At 46.7% G+C, this 23,386-nt stretch overlaps 2 protein-coding genes across 3 annotated transcripts in view; both read right to left on the bottom strand.

Annotated features, from left to right (window-relative positions):
- xpo4 (exportin 4) overlaps nt 1-5,053 on the bottom strand; it is a 30,908-nt gene extending 25,855 nt beyond the window's left edge. Inside the window, exons 1-6 of the mRNA XM_060040209.1 lie at nt 4,942-5,053; nt 2,970-3,075; nt 2,391-2,532; nt 1,950-2,088; nt 1,195-1,311; nt 538-690 (exon numbers count right to left, since the gene is read on the bottom strand). Coding sequence (XP_059896192.1) covers nt 538-690; nt 1,195-1,311; nt 1,950-2,088; nt 2,391-2,532; nt 2,970-3,075; nt 4,942-5,004 — 720 coding nt within the window. The 5' untranslated portion in view covers nt 5,005-5,053. The remainder of the gene's footprint in view (nt 1-537; nt 691-1,194; nt 1,312-1,949; nt 2,089-2,390; nt 2,533-2,969; nt 3,076-4,941) is intronic.
- Nucleotides 5,054-5,548: 495 nt separating this feature from the next.
- lats2 (large tumor suppressor kinase 2) lies at nt 5,549-22,833 on the bottom strand. 2 transcript variants are annotated; one of them, XM_060040212.1, is made up of 10 exons: nt 22,597-22,833; nt 19,484-20,362; nt 14,072-14,204; nt 12,389-13,854; nt 11,445-11,672; nt 10,487-10,841; nt 9,958-10,140; nt 9,516-9,622; nt 8,441-8,908; nt 5,549-8,358 (listed from the first exon to the last, which is right to left on the bottom strand). In XM_060040212.1, exons 2-10 carry the CDS (start codon nt 19,832-19,834, stop codon nt 8,287-8,289), a joined length of 3,363 nt encoding a protein of 1,120 aa, XP_059896195.1. In that variant the 5' UTR covers nt 19,835-20,362; nt 22,597-22,833; the 3' UTR covers nt 5,549-8,286. The 2 variants fall into 2 exon arrangements, with proteins under 2 accessions (XP_059896195.1, XP_059896194.1); XM_060040211.1 differs by having other exon boundaries at nt 5,549-8,908.
- Nucleotides 22,834-23,386: the final 553 nt, after the last annotated feature.

Below are 23,386 nucleotides of genomic sequence, written 5' to 3'. Positions count from 1 at the left end.
CAGACACAGACACAGACACAGACACACACACACACAGACACACACACACACAGAAGATTAAAGCCACAATGAGCCTGTCTGCGGACCTCACACACACACTGTTGAGTGAGGGGGCAGTGCCAGGGAGTTAATCCGCTGAGGAGGGACGATAGATCCTCCTCCAGATTCCACAAACACATGCTAGCATCACAGATAGAGGCGCCGGCCAATCGTATGCACACACACACACACGCATACCCAAACCCAGTCACACAAGCACAAGACCCCAAACATACACCGACCTAAATACAAACACGAGTGGCAAAACTAACATGGACACGTTCCTAAAATGACACACGAAGACCCCAGGACAACCACACACATTGCTGAGTACTAAGATTTCATCACGATCAAGGCACCAGCATTGATTTTTACCAACTGAAAACGACACACATGGGAATAAATAACACACACCACAATAATAGGTCTTAGTGTGACTCTGAATGGCCAGACTCCTCAGCCAATCAGAAGACATGGCTTGGGAACAGAAAGGATATGATTGGGCGGCAGGAAGTTCCAGCTGAGCACCTGGTTGGCCAGGGCCAGGTATTTCTGGAAGACGGAGGACATCTGGGCGTTGAGGTTGTCCTGTCGACTGAACTCTTGCAGAACCTCCACGGTCAGCATGAAGATCTGCTTCAGGTCCTCTTCCTGGGGGCAGAGGTCAAAGGTTGGGCAGTCAGGTGTGGCAAGAGCTTAGCTTAGCAGAGAAGCTAACATAGCATATCACCTCGATGACTCAGTAATACGTTTTTCATGCACACTAGATTGCAACCTTGTTCCGGCTATTGTTTTTTTTCTTTAACACCAAAGACCGGTTAAGTCACGCATTTCTTAAGGTAACACCTTGGTGTAACAGTCCATATTGAATGTTTCTGCGCGGTTCAATTAATCAGGCCCAGGGTTATTATTAGGGGTCCAGGGACACAATGTGAGACCCCAACTCGTCATGAAGGGCCCCTTACTCATTATCCGGGGCCCAGGGTCATTGTGAGGAGCTCAAAGTGGTATTGAGGGGCCAAGCCAAGGGTCGGCTTTATGGGCCCAGGGTCATTATTGGTGGGGCACGTATTGCTTAGGAGGGGTTCTACATGGTTTTGAGGGGGCCTTATTGGTTATAAGGGGGCCATCGCCATTAGGAGTGGTGTCGTCTACCTGGAAGACTCTCTTGCAGCTGCCGTGGAACTCCATGCTAAGCCCGATACTGCTGGTCTTACTGGAGCTGGAGAACTCCCCCAGTAAGGCCATGAGGATGGAGCAGGCCAGCGTCTGCTGCAGGGGGGGGAGCAATACAAGCGTGTCAGATATATACCCCTACACTAAACACACACACAAATATACATCTAAAGATATACATACATATGTACCTCGTTATACAAGAAACACAGGATCAATCATTCATACATCCTACATGTCTTAGAAATGTTAAGACACACAATCTAACATTTTTGACACACAATATGACTTTTCTAATGCAACATCAACATAAATTCTTTGAGGAAGGAGGGATACACATTCTGCCCCGTCTTATACTCCTCTGGTAAAGTCAGTGAAAGACGTTTCACTGACTTTAACCATAGATTGTATGAAGGTTTTAATACAGCTTCCCACATAGCTGCCGCTCTGCTGCCCTCTAGTTGCGGGGAATTTGAAAGTACTGGATATGAAGAACGCTTGGACCACCTGATCTCTGCATGAATAGAGTATGTTTTAAATTGCTTTTTAAATTAAAGGCTCGGTTTCCTTTTTAATTAGTGATTTGGGGTCCTCTTCTCTGCGCAAAAAACACACTCAAAACAATAATAATCTTTGGGGCTGCAGCTTTCCTAAGAACATACATTATTGAGTGGTAGTACAGCAGTAGTTGTAGTATTGCAGTAGTAGTAGTAGTAGTAGAAGTGAGTACTTACTATGGTGGGGTTTCCGGAGGTGATGAGCTGGCCCACCTCGTGAAAGATACTCTTACAGTTGATGGATTTATCCAGAGAGCCTCTCTTCACGATGACGGCCACCGCAAGCAACACCTGCTCTCTCACATACTTCTGGAGACTGTCGCACGCCCCAGGGGGAAGGGGCGAGAGACAGAGAGTGAGAGAGAAAAAGAGCCGGGAGTAAAAGGATGTAGAGAGCGAGAGAAAGTGAGGCCGAGATGAAAAGGGAGAAAGGAGAGAACGGAGAAAGGAGAAAGAGATGTAGATCATACGATTAGTAAATGGACCATAAAAAGCAAGTAGAGTGTGACCACTATAAACGCATGTACACTTTCAAGCATACGTAACAGGGGTGGTTATCGAACAAGCAACCCTTCTCCAAAACAAACAAACACGCGGCGTGGGGGGGGGGGGTCGCACTTGGGTCTCTGCAGGACGTAGGTGAGCAGGAAGGTCCGAAGGGACTCGATGCTGCTCTTCTCCAGCAGCACCCACTCCCGTACCACCGCCTCCATCACAGCCGTGGCTGCCTGGAACAGAACGTAGTCCACCTTACTGGTCTCTGGAAGGGGGGGGGGGGGGGCAAGAGCAGAAGCAGGAGCAAGGTTAGGAGGAGGAGGAGGAGGAGGAGGAGGAGGAGGAGGAGGAGGAGCATAAGGAGAACAGCAAACCGGGGGAGGAGACTGAGATTGAGGCAAGAGAGATACACAGGGAGGAGGGGGGTGTTCTTTATACAATTAATGGCGATTAATCGACAACCCAAATCAAAATGTCTACACGTTCCTGCAATATCGTAGTCTTAGTCAAGTGCTTTTTCACTGCGTACACATTATTCGAATGCTATTACATCTTTAAGTATTCACATTTTAACAAATTCTTTAGACTTATTTGACTTATAAGTGCTTCTGCTCAGAGTACAACTGAATGGATAGATGATAAAAACATGGGTTGCATTCATAAGGATCAGTGTTTGAGCAGACTGGAGAGTGTGTTTCGTACCGAGGATGTGTTTGCAGACGGCGAAGGGAGACTTGGACTTCCTGAAGGACAGGAAGATGTGCTCTGCATGCTGCCGCTGCTCTGGACTCACCATGGAGGGGGGGGCCTGGAGGAGGGATAACAGTCATTCATTTGTTATTATTAGCAACTTGCTAAGCTTCGGTGCTCATGAGGCCTATTTAATTGATGGAGAAAGAGAGATAGCGTAAGTGAGAGGGATTTACTAGGGTGAATTTCTCACTCTTATCGTGACCACTACCTCACTGTTTGTCCACTGTTACGGTCTGTATTATGTTGTATTGTCTGAATGTTTTATTATTTATACACAGAAGAGACTTGAAGGTAGGTAGAAACACGTGTGATGATGGCAACATGCAAAAGATAGAGCGAGAGCGCAAAAAAAGACTCAAGAAAAAAAGAGACATTTCTTATGGACCCTATTGGTCCGTACATATTCAACCTTTCAATAATCCGTTACTGTAAACCACTGCAGAGTATATACCCGGCACACAATGGCAAGAGAAGTGCAACATACTCTGTAATCTATAAATTTAGCCAAATATCACTATACATGTAATATAGTAGCTTGTGGAAGTATTGTAATAGTAATAGTATAATGTAGCATATATAAAATATTACATTATACTATTACAATACTTCCACAAACGACTATATAAAACACTGGCATTTCTGATATTATATAGTCAACTGTAAACTGAAAGACCATATTGTGACCAAAATGAATACAAAACAAAAGTAGTAACAACAGAACTTGGATTTAAGCACAGAATAAAGTTCCATCATCATTTCATATTAAACTGTAATGATCAACATATCATATGCCCATAGTGATCCGACTTCCAATGTGCAGTACAATACATTAAAGATTTCTTTATACTCAACTGGGTATGTTAGCCATTAGCCAATAAAATGGTTCCCGTGGCAATAACATGAGATAATAAAACGTTATTGGTCTTTTGAATGGCATGTTTACTCTCTGGCAAGATGCCATTAGGTAAAGAACACTCCCATCCAATCAAAATATCTCTGTCTCTCACTACAAAAGCTGGCATAACAAACCCGATGAGCAAGCCATGATTTATCAAGTTCACTTGTATCAACACAACCTGCAGCTAGACTGAGTGAACTATACACACAATGCTAGTGTCCACATGACACTAGTTGGAAAACACATCACAATGTTTTTCGTCATCAGGGTTGAAACTTATAACTCTGGTTTGAGTACTAAATACATGGGATCAATTATCTATCGTCTTTTCTATCAATTTCACTGAACACAAACTACAAGTTGAGCAGCATGATTATAAAATGTAAAGATATGTGCCGTATTAGTATTATGTACAGTAATTTACTCATGGCATGGCTTTGTGAAAGGGGAGGCAGGTAGTGGGTTACATCACAACTGCATTGAACTGACTTAAAGATATGAACGTTGTTGGTTGATTATTAAGGTCTATGATAATAACATATAAGTAACGATGTCTAAATGTAGTCTGGGGTGTGCGTTACACCGACAGCAGAGAGTGGGAAACCCACTCGGATCCTGGTGGAAAGTGAGGGATCCCCGGGATCAATAAAGTTATCGGAACCACTCAACAGCGTGCATACAGACATGAAGAATCCCTATGTCCACGCTATCACTACACTCGGTACAACCTTAGTGGCCAAGTTTCGCAATAGTGAAGACACATTTGTGCTTAATATGAAGTGTCGGCACACCTGTCGACCTTCTGAAAGTTTCTTGCTGGGTGTTAATGATAAAAGAGAGGCGATAACTGTGTTTTTGGGGGGGATGGAGAGTGAGGCACTGCGCCACGCATCCCTATCCCCTTCCTCTAAATGTGTGTCTCTGGGCTTTTTCTGGCTCACTCGTCGCATCGAAATTCACTCTAAAAACAAAGCCCAATACATGTTGAGTATCTTGGGTTAGAAACAAGGGTTGTTTTCTCACCATTAAAACTTTGGCAGCGCTTTCCAGCTGTGTGATGACTTCTGGTGGACCGGGGGCCGCCATGATGCTCGCTCTGTGCTCAGTGACGCGCCCTGCGCTGCATTGTGGGATGACGCGCCACCCCGCCAATCCACCATGTGGATCAGATGGATGGTCCCAGAGTCCCTTTCAAAGTAGTATTTTATATTTCATTATATTTTAGATTTTAATACACCTCTGAATCGTATTAGTGGTTTTTCTACTTCTTTCTACTTGTATTTTAGATTTAAAAACATATTTTACCCTAATATTTTATCATTACTTTAATATTGTATATTTCACTTTTTAATGAACCTCTTGATATTACTAGTATTTCTATGTGAATACCGGATGTATGGAGAGGGATAAAAAATGTTCACACGAAAATGTAAAAAGTATGCATAAAATAAAGTTCTGCAAAGGTATTTGTAGGTCAAGGTTTTGCCTCCCCCCAATTTTTTTTTTTATCTAAGCCTTAGATAATACGTTGACATCTTTCCAACAAAATTGTTTGTTCACAAAATAAGCTGAATTTTAAAATAAACAAATATCTAGACGTTTTTGGGCAAAAGCAAGAAATGAGCACAAGTCAAAGTTGGTTAATTTAATTTATACATATATTTTACACATTGAGACAGTGAAAGCTTTTTTTTTTTTTTTTTTTACAAATCCTCGATTAATACATATAAATGTAAAAAAGAGATAGTTGACCAAATCACATCATCGATAATACTGCGTAGACACGTTAACATTAGCACAGGCGAATTTAAAACCCCAAAAAACGCGAAGATACAAAAAATATGTATATCTGTATAAATATAAACTCAGGGAGAAACAACTTGTATGATACACGAAGAAGAACAACACAATGTGAAGCTGGACACACCTCGCTAACATTCAGATTGATTTGAGTCAAAGATTGTCGGTCGTCATTCTCATACTTTGCGAGAACTAAAACATCACCAAAACATTTCCAATCGCTCAGGTTCTCAGGTAACCTCTGTGATAGGTCGAGGCAGTGAGTGGGCGGAGCTAGTGAGGAGAGCAACAGGCAACCCTCTAGCCCTTAAGGATGCCCTTTGAGCAAGGCACTCCGTGCCACCTCCAACTCTTCCCCCCTGGAGCAGACTATATGTAACAGCCCTCAGCCTGAATACTACCGTGAATATCTGCTTTCAACGGATAAATACATGTTTTGAAATAGGATGGCGGTGTATGTTGGTTCTGCCCAACATAGAAGGCACATTAGAAATGATAAAACAAATAACCAAAACAGGAAAAATAATAAAATACCTTTCAGTACACTGCCAGGCGAAACAAACAACACTCTGGATTAACCATCTTCCTGCCATTAAGTTCAACCATCCACGCCATCGGAGGGGTTTCCATGGTTACAGAATACTGTTGGAAACACTGGGTTTGAGTTGTTACGGGCTGATTGTCAGGAGGCAACAGAGATGTTTGGGGTGGTTGTGAACAACATGGCACGACGTGGTCTTTTCTATTTGAAACACACTGGGAGTGATTCTGCATTAATGTCCCCAATAATTCCTCTCCTTTTCCAATTCACCGGCCTTGTTATGCAAGGGCATGGTCACTATATATTTGGTTGTGTCTAAGAGATAGGAATTGAATATTTGTTTGCGTTAATCTAAGTTGTTTATGGAAACATCCCTGTCAGACATCTTTCTGCTGCCATTTCTAACGATTCCATCTTCCATCTCATCTCTCCATCCATCCATCCATCTAGCCATCCCCCATCATCCGTACTCCTGGCTCCGCCCCCTGTGGCCAGGACCCGCCAGATCGCAGGGGGGGGAGGAGTCAACCCACCACAGATGTTCTTAACAAACTCACCTCAACAGACAACTAGAAAAACACATGGTTTCACCCGCCCTGAATCACACCCCACACCCAGCGCACATAAACTAACCCTCTTCACTCACAAATAAAAAAATACATTGGTATAAATGTAATAATGATAACAATTATAATATTGTAAATAACATTTTAACCATAATAATAAGCAGCATGGTGAACATTTTAACTGAAAGGAAAACAATAATATTTATATAAACTAATATATTTGTACATAACGCGCTCAGTACTTGACGTTAAGGAGGATATTAAGTGAAAAGTATAGATCAGGTTTTTTCTGTATTGCACATAGTTATACATCTCACATGTTGCTTTTAAGACCGCCTCCTCAATTCCTATCACATGACCTCCCTCAACGCCATGGAGACCTGTGAACTTATAGTGTGTGTATGTTTTGATTGATAGTCGCATATTTTTACATAATACTGTGTATGTATGTATGTATGCATGTATGTGTGTATGTGTGTGTGTGTGTGTGGTTGTTTTCCTGGCAGAAGAAGCATTGTCAGGACTTGGTCACAGGATCCACTGAGTTAAGTTGGTTCATCACAAGGTAGACTCTGAGGAAAGTAACGTAGTGTAACAGTCTTTGTCTTCTTAGCCAAGCAACAGAAGCGTAAACAAACCGCCCAAACTGTCACCACGTGGAGGGAACCGACCTGTTTTTAAGCTTCAGCATCGAACCCTTTTTGGCTTTTTTAACCGTCTACGATTTTTCTCTTTCTAACTCTGGATAATATTGACCTTGGAAATGAACAACTGTCATGAAAGCATTTAAGGAACGAGGCAAGTTGTACCTGTTTACTCTCACCACACGGCAATGTCCAGTTGGTTCTACTGTGACGAAGCGTGAGAGAAATGCCAATCTGAAATGATCCGTTGAAGAACCTCCCCACACTTTTATAACATTCACGACCCGCAACAACTCTCCACTCTCTCCCATACCTGTTCACACCCTCTGTATTTAAAAAAAAAAGAGCTCCAAAAACACAAATGTGTGTGCTTGTGAAACACAATCGTTGTTTTTGTAGCTTATGTTGCGTTCTCATGGAAACCTTGGTGGTCTAGTTTCCCAGCATGCAAAGTGTTCATCCATTTGAGTCCAGGATTAAATCTGGCAGGGCAGGAAACTCCAGTCCGTCGCTTTCCTGTGTGTGAAAACCGGGGGTAGGGGAGAAGGATGACACATCTGTCCCTCCATAACTGCACCTTTCACCCCCTCGGTCAAAACTACATAGAGTTAACCCTTGACCTCAAGTCACTCAAAGCAACACACTTTGTGTTTTTAAAACACAACGATTCATGTCTCCTGCATGGCTGTGCACTTACACATACAGATAGGAACTCACGCACGCACACGCCTCGAGGAAATACTTTGGCAGAGGACCAAGGTGCCCATCGATTATAAGAGACGCCCACCAAACCGGGCAGCCAATCAAAGGCTGGCCTCTACACATACACCGGCTCACAACCCTCCCCTTCCTCCTCCTCATCGTCATCCTCATCATCGTCCTCCTCCTCGTCGTCGTCGTCATCCTCATCGTCGTCATCGTCGTCATCCTCCTCCTCCCCCCCCCCCCTCCTCCTCCTCGTGTTCCCCCCTCTCTTCCGGGCCTGTGCGATTGGCCGGCCGCTCGCTGGGCGGGGCCTGGGCGGCCTCGGGGGGCTTGGGGTAGCGGAAGGGGCATCCGTTGTCGTCGAAGAAGCGGCGGAAGGTGAACTCGTAGAAGGCGTGCTCGGGGTGCTTCCCGTGCGGCAGGCAGAGCGCCTCCCACGCCCGGGCGCTGTCGCCGCTGTCACTCCACGCGCCCGGCCCGCCCTCCTCCTCCACCGGGTCGAAGTTGGAGGTGTCCATGGGGTGGGAGATCTTGGGCCGGTAGGGCGCCGGCTGCTGCCGCAGGTTGGCGGAGAAGTCCGTCTGGTGGAAGAAGGGGTGGGCTTTGATCTCGCCGGCGCCGTTCCCGCCCAGGCGCTCCTCCGCCGAGCAGCAGAGGCGGGCGATGATGTCCACCGACTCGGGGTTGAGCTTGACCTGCGGGGGCACCTGCAGCGTGCTCTCCCAGTTGATCACCTGGAGGGGGAGGGGGGGGGGCACAGGGCAGGTGAGTGTTACACCGGGGGCAGAGAACACAGCAGGGCGCCCATGCTGAGCGACGGCGCCGCCGGTGACGCATCAGATCGTCACCATGGCAATGCGGTCGCCTATGATTTGTGGTCTTCGTGATCAAATGCATTCGTGTGGCCCTCGACCACAGTTCTGCCCCGGTGAACAAGAGCTATACACAGGCATTTTCTCCAAGCTCAAACCTAACCCGTAGCTTGAGCCTCACCCTAAACCCAGCCTTAATGCTCTCTAAATAGGAAGGGAAAAACCGCACCTCAAAAAGAAATGCTGAGAAATCACTGCTCACCAAATCTGGTAGAGCGTGATTACAATACTATACAATACGTCAAGATTATTTACACTATGTCAAGAAAAGACTGTAGTACATGCCATTAAGATTACATTACACGTTATCAAGATTAGACTACATCACATGACATAAAGATTACATTACTCTATACCAGCTTTAGACAATTTGACACCATATCCAGATTACATCAAACTATATCTAGATTAGAATACATCACATGACATTAAGAGTACATTTTATAGGATGATGTGGTGTTTGACTGACCTTGATTTGGGTCTCTGTGGGGGTGGGGGCGAGGAACGGCGGCTGGCCCACCAGCATCTCAAACAGGATGACGCCCACACTCCACCAGTCACACAGCTGGGTGTAACCTGCGCGCGCGCACACACACACACACACACACACACACACACACACACACACACACACACACACACACACACACACACACACACACACACACACACACACACACACACACACACACACACACACACACACACACACACTTATAATAATAATAATAATAATAACAACAATAATACTACAGGCAGTAATAATAATGCAAAAAAACTGCAAAAATAATGCAGTAAAACAGTAAAAATATAACAGGTATACAGCTCTAATAATCCAGGAATCCCAAAGCCCCACTACAGGAGCAGTAATGGGAAGTATGTTTCTGTATGAACGCCCCCCAGCCACCCACCTTTGCGCAGCAGGACCTCCGGTGCGATGTAGTTGGGCGTGCCCACCAACGAGTGGGCGAGACACCGCTGGTGTTGCCGTGTCGACCGCTGCTCCAGGGTCATGAGGCGGTCGCCACAGCGACAGTTGGACACATCGTCCCAGAAGTCACTGGGCTCCATGCTGTCCTGCCGCACGTGACTCCCTGGGGAACCACAGGGCACCATGTTAGAGACACTAATTTATGGTATGTATGTATTTAGATGTTTTTTTCTATGAAAATCATTAGAATGGGCAGATAATGAAGGGTTTGAATACCAAAATTCTCAATACGATGCTAACCAATGCGATGCAATCAACAGTACTTCTGTTTTTTCCACTGGTGACATGAAAAAGTTTTGGAACTCTGGGTAATGTCAATGGGGACAGTTGTGCCATTCCCTCTCAGACCAGCCTAAGGGAGCCCTCCGCCCTCTGAGACCTCCTCTCTCACTCAGGACCACGCCCAGGGACCCCTCCTCCCTCTCAGACCACACCCATGGCCAGCTCACCCTTCTGGTAGTACTTGGAGTTGTGTGTCCAGCGGAAGCCCGTGCACAGGCCGAAGTCGGTGAGCTTGATGTGTCCGTCCAGGTCGATGAGGATGTTGTCGGGCTTGATGTCGCGGTGGATGAAGCCCATCTTGTGCACGCTCTCGATGGCCAGCGTCAGCTCCGCCACGTAGAAGCGCGCCAGGGTCTCGGGGAAGACGCCCATGCGGATGAGCAGGCTCATCATGTCCCCCCCGGGGATGTAGTCCATGACGAAGTACAGGCTGTCCCGGTCCTGGAAGGAGTAGTACAGACGCACCACCCACTCGTTGTCCGCCTCCGCCAGGATGTCCCGCTCCGCCTTCACGTGCGCGACCTGCCGACCCCAGCGCACGTTTCAATCAGCTGGAGGTTTTACCTCTTAGTGCTACAATCTCTTAACTCAAGAGCTGAAGTGTCTTGTATTACAATGGAAAAAAAAATTGTATTTAGTGTCTTGTTACCATGAGTACTTTTTTCATATTCTATATTAAGTTTAGATCTTCACATCTATAATGAATTAACCAAGAGTTATTGGAATTATTATGAGGATTACTTTTGAATGGCTTCCTTCAGACCTTTAAAGAAAGTCCTCAACACAATTGGATATTTTCCCTTCACATGCATAACAACATGCATCAATCAAGTGGTTCACAACCTTTTGTCTTCAACCCCAACTTCTTATATTTGTGTATATTTTATTTAAACAAATTAACATATATTGTACTTCATGAGGCCTTTCAAACCATTTTACATAACTACTCATAATGGAAAAAAATCACATAATCTAATATATCTACAGCCTTTAGGTCAACAAACCTGACAGCCTATCAAGAGACCCTACTGGGGTCCCGACCCACAGGTTGGGAACCACTGCGTTAACACACACACACACAACCACATCCATTAATGCATGCTGGGTCTAGGCCATGTGTGCTACCTGGTTCCGGTTGAGCACGTCCTTCTTGCGCAGGGTCTTCATGGCGTATAGGGCGCTAGTGTCCACCTTGCGGGTCAGACACACCTCCCCGAACGCGCCAATGCCCAGTGTCTTGATCTTCACAAACATCGACTTGTCCATCTTGGCTCGCCGGAGACGGTTGTAGTTGGACTCCTTCTGGTTCAGCATCTTCCTCATCTGCTCCTGCTCAGCCTCCGATAGGCCGGCCTGCCAACACAGAGGAAGGGGGGGGAAACCATCGGTACACTTAGGAATAAAGATTCTCTGGTTTCCAGAAATGGTTCCCAAAACCACAACTGTTGTAATAATTAACACAACGTTAAAAAAGTTTGTGAACAAGTTCAACCCACTGACCACTAGGCTGTACTACAGTTCTGTTGTAGCGTTTTGAAGCGCTTTGTGGTAGTATTATATCTGTCTTTAATACATGACAAATATCAAAACCAAAACATTCTTGAAAGAGACCCCTTAAAAATACTGATTTCAACATAAGCCATAATTGAAATACCAGACATGTTTTAAATGCTCAACATGTTGCTAATCTCTGACCTGACCTGAGCCTGTCAACCTCACATAGTTACGAGTTTAAAGGAGTTCTCTGTCCATTGAGGGCTAAATCTTTCAAAACAGATCTCTGTTTGAACTGCCTCAGCAGGGCAGTCGACAGACTAATGATTTAGCGCAAGATCAGGCAAATATGAAACTGGGGAACTCACACAGGTCGTAGTTCAAACCTTCAGGGAATGTTCTCTCGGCATTCACTACCTTGTTTAACCTCCATTAGTCTGTGAGTAGTGGGGTATGTTACGTGTAGCTAGCATGCAGTACATACCTTTCACATGCAGTGTGCAGTAGGGACCATGATACATTAAGTAAGTATGTGTTATGTATTTATCTCGTAAGTAGTTGGTATGCACTCTGACCTTGGACATCTCCTGCTCCAGCTGCAGGCGTCGGTTCAGCTTCTGCTGGTAGGTCTTCATCACGTTCTCGATGTGTTGCTCCATGTAGAACTTGAAGGCGAAGGGAGAGTAGCTCTTGATGCGGGACTCCCTCTTCTCCTCGTCGCGGCCGTTCTTCCTCACCGGCACCGGGGACGTCTGGATCTGCTTCTTGTCCTTGAGCGCCTTCTCCGCCTTCCCCGCCTTGGCTTTCTCCTTGCCGTGACTCTCCTCCGCCTTCCCCCCGCTTCCCCCGCTGCCCGCGCCCCCACCGTGCACGGCCCTGGAGGCGGGGAGCGGCTCCCCGGGGCCACACATCGCCCCCGGCCCGTCCAGGGTCTTGGGGTAGGGGGGAGGCGGGCAGCGGGGGGTGTCCTGGGCCGGCTCCAGGGAGTACGACTCCTCTGGGACGTAGCCCAGGGCCTCGCTCCCCTCCGGCCCCTGGGCCACCATCCAGGCGGGGTGGCAGGGCCCCACGGCCGTCTTGGGCTCCGGGCGCATCACGCGGATGCTCTTGACGGGCTGCTGGATGGGCGGCGAGGTGACGGCGGTGATGGTGTTGGGGGGCCCGAGGGAGGGGTCGGTGGGGGGCGGGGCCATGGGGGGCCGGGCGGTGATAGGGCCGGCCGAGCGGCTGTTGAATGAATTGGTCCGGCTCGGGACCCGGACCTCCCCTCTGAAGGGCCCCTGGGACTGGGGCTGCCTGGGAGGCGGGGCCCCCTCGGACCCCCAGTGGTGGTCGTAGAGGTCCAGGTTGAGGCTGGCCCTGGACGGGGTCATCAGGCCCGGGGGGAGGTCGGGGAAGTCGGGCCCCAGGACGGAGGGGCCGGCCCCCGGGGAGCGGGACATGATGTGGACCTGGTGGGACGTGGGGCTGGGCTGGCGGGGGTGGGCGTGGGGGGGCAGGTACAGGCCCTTCCCCTGCATGCCCACGTAGCCATCGGGCGGGGCCATCTTGTTCTGGAAGGACGCGCTGCGCTTCACGCCGTAGCCTCCCTGCTCCATCATGTGGGGCCGGGGGGGGCCGTAGTCATAGTGGGGGCCCGGCCCGGGGCCCCCTGCTGGCGGCGGCGCGAGCTGCAGCGGCTGGCCGGGGATGTTGTAGCTGATCAGGGGCCCGTGTTGCTCGAGGGCTCCGGGGTACCCCTTCTGGGGGGCCCCAGGAGGGTACAGGCCGCTGCCCGGGGGGTTGGGGCCGGGCATGGCGGAGGGGTAGGAGCCCATGCTGGGGGGCCGCCCCATGGGGCCCTGTGGGGAGGGGGGCATCATGTAGTTCATGACGGGCGGGGCTCCCATGTAGGGCCGGGGCAGGTCCCCCTCGGGGCCGTAGGACGCAGGGCCCTCGTACATGGGGGCCCCCATCTGGTGGTAAGGGGGCATGGGCACCACCTCCCCCGACCCCTCCATGGGGGGCCGGTGGTCCATGGAGCTCGGCATTCCCCCTTTACCTGGACGATAATGACATATTGCATTCTTATGATCAGAATAATGTTATCAGAATAATAAAATAGGAATACAATCATTGTTAATATTATAATAACAATGTAACAATGAAGTGTTTGAATAAAATATGTCCATGTCCGCACTAGGACTTCAATATTCACAAGATTTAGACCCATACTAAGGGGTGTGTGTGTGTGTGTGTGTGTGTGTGTGTGTGTGTACCTGGGGAGGTCTGTTTGATGACCCTGACTATCAGCTCTGTGCGAGGGTCCAGGTAGCCCATTTTACTGATGTAGTCCAGCGCGGCCTCAATGTTCCTGCTGCCCGTTTGCTTCAGAGCGCGCACCGCCATCTCCTGCACACACAAAGCAACATTACAGTGGTTAAATAAATGCACAGTCAAATACGACCAAAACACTTACAATACATGTCTGCATATAAATACGTTCAAAAAGTAAAATCGGAACTCCAACAGAGTTCATGGACCAAGTTAAAGTTAAACAATGAAGACTAAAATACACAGGCCCAGCGTGGGTTCATTTACCGCACTGTTTTGCAAACCGTTTTTCTCTCTCACACACACACACACACACACACACACACACACACACACACACACACACACACACACACACACACACACACACACACACACACACACACACACACACACACACACACACACACACACACACACACACAGCATTGTCAGCTGCACCTGCATCCTCTGAATGTGAGGTCAAGTGCCAGAGATTTCCTATGGACAACACACACACACACACACACACACACACACCAACCCACGGCTGGGTATGCATACAAGTTGAGTAATTCTCCCATAACCTTTGACCTCAATCACTTGACACACACGGACACACACACACGGACACACACACACACGGACACACACACACGGACACACACACACACACGGTTATTATTCAACAATGCCAGTCATTTCAACCAGTTGCGTTCTTAATTTGCAGCAGGCGAATAATAATAAGATATTGTTGTGCTTGAGTTCAGTAATATATTTCCGTGTTTATTTGTGGCTACATAACATTACAACACAATTTTTTACATACATGTACTTTCTAAATCGTATGTAGTTAAAATGAGGGAAAACGATGCTAGGCAATGTAATGTTATGTTTTCATTGTAACCCTGATTAAAATGCAACAGTTTTCAGTTACTTTTATACATTTTGGAGAGCGAAAGTGTTAAGTATCAGCGATTACTCTGCATGGACGACAAGGATTCGCTCTACATAGTGATCCACACCTAGATTAGGAAATCCCCCTGGTTGTCACATGAGCTCACTGCCTAGAAATGCAGCAGAATGGCGCCCCCACTGGCCAAACCAAAGCACTACAGCTCACATCACAGCATTCCCAACGGCCACAACCTGATACTACACCCAGTCTGCATCACACCTGAACCTGTACAGCAGTTTTATTTTTCCATAGGAACCTGGTTTAGATGATTCATCTTAGAAAGCTTTCAATTTAAAGTTTTCCGAGAGGGGGTAACCGAGTGCTATTTATAGCACTCAGCACTCTGCTCTCGGATTGGATGGCTTCGTTCCACTGGAAGAATATGAGCTTTGCGTCATGTTTGAGCTCAACAGGGAAGAGAAACACTAAAACTGGCAGTGTTAGTGCCCTGCTCTTCCTACTGAGATACACAGGGAATAGAACCCCTAATCCTGCCAGTGTTATTGCCTTTCTCTACCATCTGTTCTGCACAGGAAAAATAACCCCAAACCATGTGAAGGTTAGTGTATAGCTCTGACTTCACAGTATTACTGAAACCCCAGCATGGAGTGCGGCCATTTTGGGTCCAGTCAGGCCAGTTTCCACAGCAAGCTAGGCGTTTCCATTTACAGGGAGGAAACAATCAAACACAAGCACAACTTTAAGCACACAGCCGACATGAACACATTCAGCTGTCAGCCCAGAACACACCGTGTGTGTGTGTGTTTGTGTGCGTGTGTGTGTGTGTGTACAGTTGAAGTATCAGAGGAATTCAGGGAAGGGTTGAAATAGTGGAGACAAGTGACAGACCCACACTTCCCTACACACTTCCTCAGTCAGTGTGTGTGAGTGTGTTCTTCTTATGCGTGTGTATGTTGGCGTGTTGGGTGGGGTCAGCGTGGACAGTCTTGGTGGCGCGTTCCAAACCCTGACCCTAGCTACCATGGCGACAGATGTTCCTCTACAACATTCTAACCTCCAAGAAGAAGGAATGCCAACAATTTGGAAATCTGAACACTCTCTATTATCCCCATCTCTTTATCTCCCTCATCCTACTTGCCCCTCTCTCCCATAAAACATATCTATCTCCCTCAAACCATCTCTCCCCTATCTTTTTTCCCTGATCTCTCCCTCCCTTATTCTCTACCCTCCTCTTTCTCTCCCTTGTCCTATCCCTCAATCTCTCACTCTTGTTATGGACTGAGAAGCTCTCTCTCTCTCTCTCTCTCTCTCTCTCTCTCTCTCTCTCTCTCTCTCTCTCTCTCTCTCTCTCTCTCTCTCTCTCTCTCTCTCTCTCTCTCTCTCTCTCTCTCTCTCTCTCTCTCTCTCTCTCTCTCTCTCTCTCTCTCTCTCTCTCTCTCTCTCTCTCTCTCATGTATTATTGAAATGGAAGGCATTAAAATAGAGGAAGAAAGTGAGACAAACAGTGAGTGGTTTTTCTATTCGTTTAGGTTTCACTTTGACCCAGTTTTGAGGTGCATTCCTTTGGACTCTGCAAACCAAAGACATCTGGAGATTCCCTCTCGCTCTCTCTCTCACACACACACACACACACACACACAGAGAGAGAGAGAGAGATTGACAGAGACAGAGAGACAGGGTGAGGAACAGGATCGGTCATCTCTCATTTTTTATGATCAACCTATCCGGTCCATCAATCCTCATCGATTGCTCCTTCAAATATCTCTATCCAACCTTCATCCATCCATCTATCCTCCAACCAAACATCCATCTAGTCGTGCTTTATCATCCACCCATAACCCCCCCATTATCCATCCAGAGTCCCCATAAACCTCCTCTTTCTCAGCTACAATCTTTATCAACAGTGTTTAATTGATACATTTAGCCCAGCCCAGGTAGCAAAATCATAGCCAACTCTTGCATGTTGCACAGAGGAATGCCTTGTCATATGCCCAGCATACCAGGGCCGCACGTGCACTCACATGCACGCACGGTATGCATGTGGGCCTCAGCGTTACATAAACGCCTGCTAGCCCTGGAAGGCAGGCTTGTCCCACTTTGGACACTGTAGCCTGTAGCCCGCACAGGGCGACCAGCAAGTCTTCCAAGCTAACCTGGCATACAGAACTTTGGGAAAACGCCAAGAAAAGACCCTCTCTCTCTCTCTCTCTCTACAACCCTTTCAGAGGGAGATGAGAGAGCAAGAGAGATACAGAAAGGAATCACCCTGATGGTTATCGTCAGCTACCATCCAGGAGAGTGCGTGTGTGGGAGGTTGTGTCGGGTGCTGTCTGGCGGGGTTGAAGACAGTCTAATGGGCGCTAACGGGGTATTACGAGGTCATCAGCTTTAAAAGAATACTCTCAGTGACAGCCGATTGGCCCATCACTCAGGGGTGTCATCATTACCAAGAGTTCCTCAGTGCTCAGCCGAAGAGAGGCTTAACGCGATTTGTTTAAACCTGGACGACCCCAAAAGTGTACTGAAGACGCTGGATGATAACAAAACAGACAGGCAGACGGGCAGCCAGCAGACACATAGATTGACACCAAGGCAGAATGTGGGGCAGATAGAGACAAACTTATAGATAATACATATGCAGACAGACAGTACACAGAAAGACATATTAACGCAGAGTCTGAAGATACAGAGACAGCCACATAGACACAGAAAGCCAGACAGGCCTTACAGACAAACCTTACAGATAGTCAGGACTTACAGAAAGACATTAGAGACCGATGGGTCTGTCAGAACGACAGGGCTTAAAGATAGACAGCAGACTAGCAGGGAGAAAGGCAGAAGACGTTATGTGTGGTGGCAACAGGACACAATCAGAAGGAACTGTCCCACCCTGTTCCTATTCAATGTTCACTTCCTGTTTGTATTGACTGGACATGCCCTCTTGCCCCAGCCAGCCAATCAGAACCTACATCCCGCTCTATCCTTCCCACCATCCACTAAGCCTCACTTCAACTTTGTCAAGGTTGTGTGTTTTTTTTATTAAGGTTATAATGCAAGTATTAAATATTATATGATACATCAAATTTCGTATTAAAATATATGATCACAATTAACTATTAATAACCCTTAATTCAATAGCCACAGAACCATTTATTTGCATACTTTTATCTGTATATAGCCATTTTGGTTTTGGTTTTACTATGATGCCAATGTAAAGGTTTGATACTTTCTGATGCTAATTCTGTATTCGAAAATAGAAAATCCCATCAATAAACTATCAAAAACAATCTCATTGCAGGTATGTGGACAGAGAGAGCCTGGGGTGTATCTGCAATATTACATCAAGTAATGGTTACTACTTCATACAAGTACAACTGTTGCATACATTGATGTTCATGACAACATGAAGCTCCTGCCGTGATGAGTCACTGTACCAGAGCAGGCTCCAACATAGGAGGAATGGGAGTTGATATCTATCAAACGGTGGCAATGGTGTAAGCACGTCACAGAAGACAATGTGCTACAAGGGTTATGATTGGTAGGAAATGTAACTCCCCACCCCTTCCCACTTAATGACATTCAGGCCTCTGTACGATAAGCCATTTATCAGACACGTTTACCAAGAGACTTGCAGTGAAACCTGAATACAGATATATATCTTCCACCAGCAGGTATGGGTTAGAGAATCATGTTCGAGGATGTCTACGAACCAGCCCCCAACCGTACTCTAGTGGAGGGATCCTATCATACTGGAGACAGAGCTGTCCACACTTGCTGGAGTAGCAAAACATGCGATATCTCGGTTCTCCCTTCACATGGCCAATATACACATGCACACCGTCGGCTTCAATCCTTGCCCACTGACAGGGCATAACCAGGTTCCTGGTTCCTCTGTTGGCTAAGCTTCCTCTCCGGGAGGAAGTGATGGCCTCCCATCACTGCAACCGACCCGACTATGAGCAACACCACGGACTAAAGAAAACAACACAAACTCTTGAGGTGTTGGATGGAGCGTCCGGAGTGGTTGGTTGTGCAATCACACGCCGCTGGCCTTGGATTGCATAAGCGCTACGCGACAGATTTGGCAGAGAAGCGGTGTTGTGCAGCGTACACACCTCTGCTCCTTCATTAACACATTCCTGCTACGGCTTACGGAATGGGTGTGTACAGCTCTAGGACCCGCTCAAGCCCTGATAGACTGAGCACAGGCATCCGAAATCAGTCTAACTGGCTTTAGTATTGAAACACGTAGGAGTGTGTTACTTGTGTATCAATTCGTAATTGGAACATCGTTGTAGCCCTCCGGTACACCCTTGCACATAACTGCATTATCATTTACACACACTCACACACATACACGCCGACACACATTCACACACACACACACACACACACACACACACACACACACACACACACACACACACACACACACACACAGACAGACACGTTGACTCACCTGGTCACAGCCAGCGTTCACCAGGTCCTGCAACATCTGTCGGTTGACATCGCCAGAGCCAGAGGGGGCGGGGCCTGACCCCGACGAGGGCCCAGAGTCGTTGGCGAAGGGCATAAGCGACTTGCGGATCTCTCGCAGTGCATTCTGGTAGTTGTTGAACTTCTGGGGTGGCCGTAGCTGCTGCTGCTGCCTGCTGGCAGTGTCCTTCCCCTGGCCGTCTGACCGTGAGCTGCCCCCGTGCAGTGCCTGGCTCACTAGCTTCGCCGGCTGCTTCAGACCCTCCTTGATCTCCTGCAGTCGCTGCCGCGTGTTGCCCACGTACGGTGCTGCTGGAAACGTCTTGGGCCGCATGGCGCCCCCCTACTCGCTGCTTGACGCCGCAGTTGGCCAATCGGTCAGGGACCTCGGCTAGCTAGTTGGTTTGGGGTTATGGCTCGTTGGCTACAGACCACAGCTAGTTGGCTATTTACCTATGGGCGGCAGCTAGTTGGATAGGGTCCGCAACTAGGGACTATGGCAAGTAGACTAGGGTCCGAGGCGTCTTGGCTTGGGCTGTGGCGAGTTGGCCGGAGGCCGTGAACTGCACTGCCACCTTGTGTTTCGGTCTGTTAGTGCTTGAGGACCTTGGCTATGTAAGCTTTCTACATTAGAGGGCTACTTTCACTGTTGACTCTTCCCCCTTTCTCCTGGCTGTATCCATGCGTATCTGGAGTTAAACTAGAGTCCTTTTCTCCTCAATCCCCTGCTCCACTGGTGCTGGTCTGGGACTACAGGCTTCCCATGATGCACTGCTCAGGGCTGACGTTCGCAGTGACTCTCAGAGGCTAGAGGGTGGCGTGGAGACTTCGGCAGCCTGGCCACCGGGCTGCCATGCTGGGCCTAAGAAAAGATAGGAAAGCGACACGGTAAGATCAATACAATATTGATAACTGGGTAAATCTTGCGTCAAGGACAAAACCAGCATAGTAATTTGTAACAATTTTCAATTTAGGAGGAAAAATACACGACCCTTTAAATACATTTCTCAAAAGTAAAACGACCGATTATCACAGTGATAATTGTATCATACAACAGACAACAGAAGGCCCTCTAACCAGTCAAACTTCAAAGTACAACTACAAAAATGACCCCCAAGGCGGTCTCTAAATAAAAACATCTCTATTGGCTTTTATTTTGAAGATGAACACAGGCCTCACTGTTTACAGATCAGACACAACCTCAGAGACACACAAGATCATAATAATATTACCTGCTCCTGCCCTGGAGGGCGCACAGGCTGGGATCCCTTACCTCGTCCATCTCACCCTCCTCACCTCCTCCTCCTCTGTTACTCCCCCCGCCCCGTCTCTCTTACCTCCCTGCTCCCTCCCTTACCTCCCTGCTCCCTCCCTTACCTCCTCCGCTGCCTCCATTCCTACCATGCTTTGGTCAGACCAGAGCATTCCATGGTACAAGTAAACACGTGTGTGTGTGTGTGTGTGTGTGTGTGTGTGTGTGTGTGTGTGTGTGTTTGTTTGTTTGTGAACACAAAAGACAATATCTCTCAGACATGACCGTCCCGTGATGAAGTGGGTGATCGTGGTTCAATCCAGTTTATTTTGATAAACTGGATTTTAAAGAGAGATGACCAAAATATGCATCCACAACCAATGCTACTTTCAGCTCATAGACAGCCTCTATAGTGTAGGCACATACAAGATGATATAATCGATTATTATGATATTATTACCCGCATATTATAACGTATACCACTGCCTCTGCATCATGACCTTGAACCAGATATTAGTCGGTAAGGGTACTACTACTATTCAAATGATTGTTCACTATCCAAGTCCCCAAAAGTTCACCCCCAGCAACATCATTGCCTATCTAAAGCATTTTCACCCAATCCTGAAATATACTTCTATATATACACTAATATACTAGTCCTACGACTAGGACACAGAATCAGTCCAATGCCTAATGGGTTTAATTCCAAAGAATTAAAAAAAATACATAATTTAAGAAGAAACAGAAGTTTAAAGAGTTCAGTATACTTCGTTCTGATTGGATGGACAGAGGATGCAGGCAAAGGAGGACAGGTTCCACTTAATAAACAGAGATGCTTTTCTGACTTGAACAAATCATTTCGTTCTTTGCGCGACAAATCCTTTTGATTTGCCTCCGAGCAAAGAAATTCAGACTCTGACAAAACAAATAACTAGGTTATAGTATAAGTAACACGCATTCATACATGCATAATGGGACTGATTGTTTGTGAAGTTTTGGAATGCCTTGGGAAATAAAAGGGAATGCGAGGCATCCAACAAAACAGGCTGTTGTAATGCTAGTGGGCTATAAAGATCTGCGGGTCTCTCATCCATCAACAGCAGAGGCCACGGTTCCCTGACTGATCAAGGTAGTATGAATGTGTCTCACCATATCAAAGCCAATATCTATCTGATGGGGAGAGTCAAACCTTCAACGTTATCTAATTGTTCTCAGAATAATATATGCATATATAGGTTTATGTCATTTATCAACGTGCGGCCCAGGGTTATTTAATACACAAATCTGTTTGATTTGCACTGAACATAAGAATGAGCTGAAATGTACATATACACATAAAGGGGATTAGCATGTTGAATGTATTCTCAAATTGCGTGCGTTGTTTATTTGTTCCTTATTTGTATGAACTAAATCATATCCAACATATATTTTTTCCTTTCATGTCGCCTATGTCTCAAAACAGTGTTCATAAGCAGGCATGAACGAATCTTAACAGCATGAACTGCAAGCAAGATTCAGTGAATTACTACAAAAAAAGCAAATGAGAAGGGAAATAGTTATTACATAACATAGTTGCAGGGGAAACATTTGGTCAGCCGAGAGGAGCACGGACCTGGGCCAAGGATGTATAATAAGGGATTGGGGCCTCCTTAAGTGTGGAAGTATGGGAAGGAGAACCTCCCCGTGGTCCTAAAGAGCTTGTGTTAGGTGGAAAAACCGAACTTAAAAAGAAAAACTCCTTCTTTAACCCAACTTTCAAAAGTGGTTCTTACCTCCTCAAAACAATCGCATGGGGAAATGGCAAGAACCACAATTGGAAAAGAAGAATGTAGATCGTAACTCACCATGTGAAAAAGGCGACCCGAGTAACTTTGATTCGAGGGTAAAATCCCAAAAAAAGACTCCTTCTTCGGAAACTTCGTGTCCTAGTTGTGTTTACTGATCGTGTCGCGCGAATTTGAAGTTATTTGTGTGGGAGGGCCCTGGTAAATACGATAAAACGAGGCTCCATTTTCCTGCCACTGTAGGCAGATTGAGAATGCAGTACAAAGTTGGACTCTTACTGCATAGTTCACATTCCTAAGGTCACGTGACGGACCAATGCACGTCAACAGCGCACATACTGTGGGCGGGGCTTCCCAGCCAATATAATTCAGATTCGGATCCACATTCTGATTCCCGGGAAAATGGATTCTGTTACATGCCACCACACATAACGTCTTCTGTTATATTAAATACTTAGGGAGTGTATAAATAAGTCTGATAAAAAATAAAAAAAATGTCATAGTTAACTCACGATTAATCGCGATTAATCGCAAATTCTTTTTCTATGCTAAATATCCCTTGATTTTTTTGTCCCATAATTCTTCTCATTTTAATTCTCTTATCAACATGGTGAAGTGCATCGGCTTGTCTTGTGCAAATGATTTTTTATTGATAACAACATTGGCATATACTGATCAAAACAGGACGATACAAAAAAAGAGCCTATAGTGCAATTAAACGACTGCTTTGAACAAATGTCATTTGAACATAGCAGTCAGGCTACTGCTTCTTTGTTTTGAGCCAAAGAAAAAAAAAAAAAAAAGTTTTTTTTTTTTTTGTAAATAAAATATTTGCATTAATCGCGCGATA

This window comes from Gadus macrocephalus, chromosome 20, assembly GCF_031168955.1.
Source record: "Gadus macrocephalus chromosome 20, ASM3116895v1".
Lineage (NCBI taxonomy): Eukaryota > Metazoa > Chordata > Actinopteri > Gadiformes > Gadidae > Gadus > Gadus macrocephalus.
The sequence above is the reverse complement of the archived record's forward strand: the minus strand, read 5'-3'. Positions and strand labels throughout refer to the sequence as shown.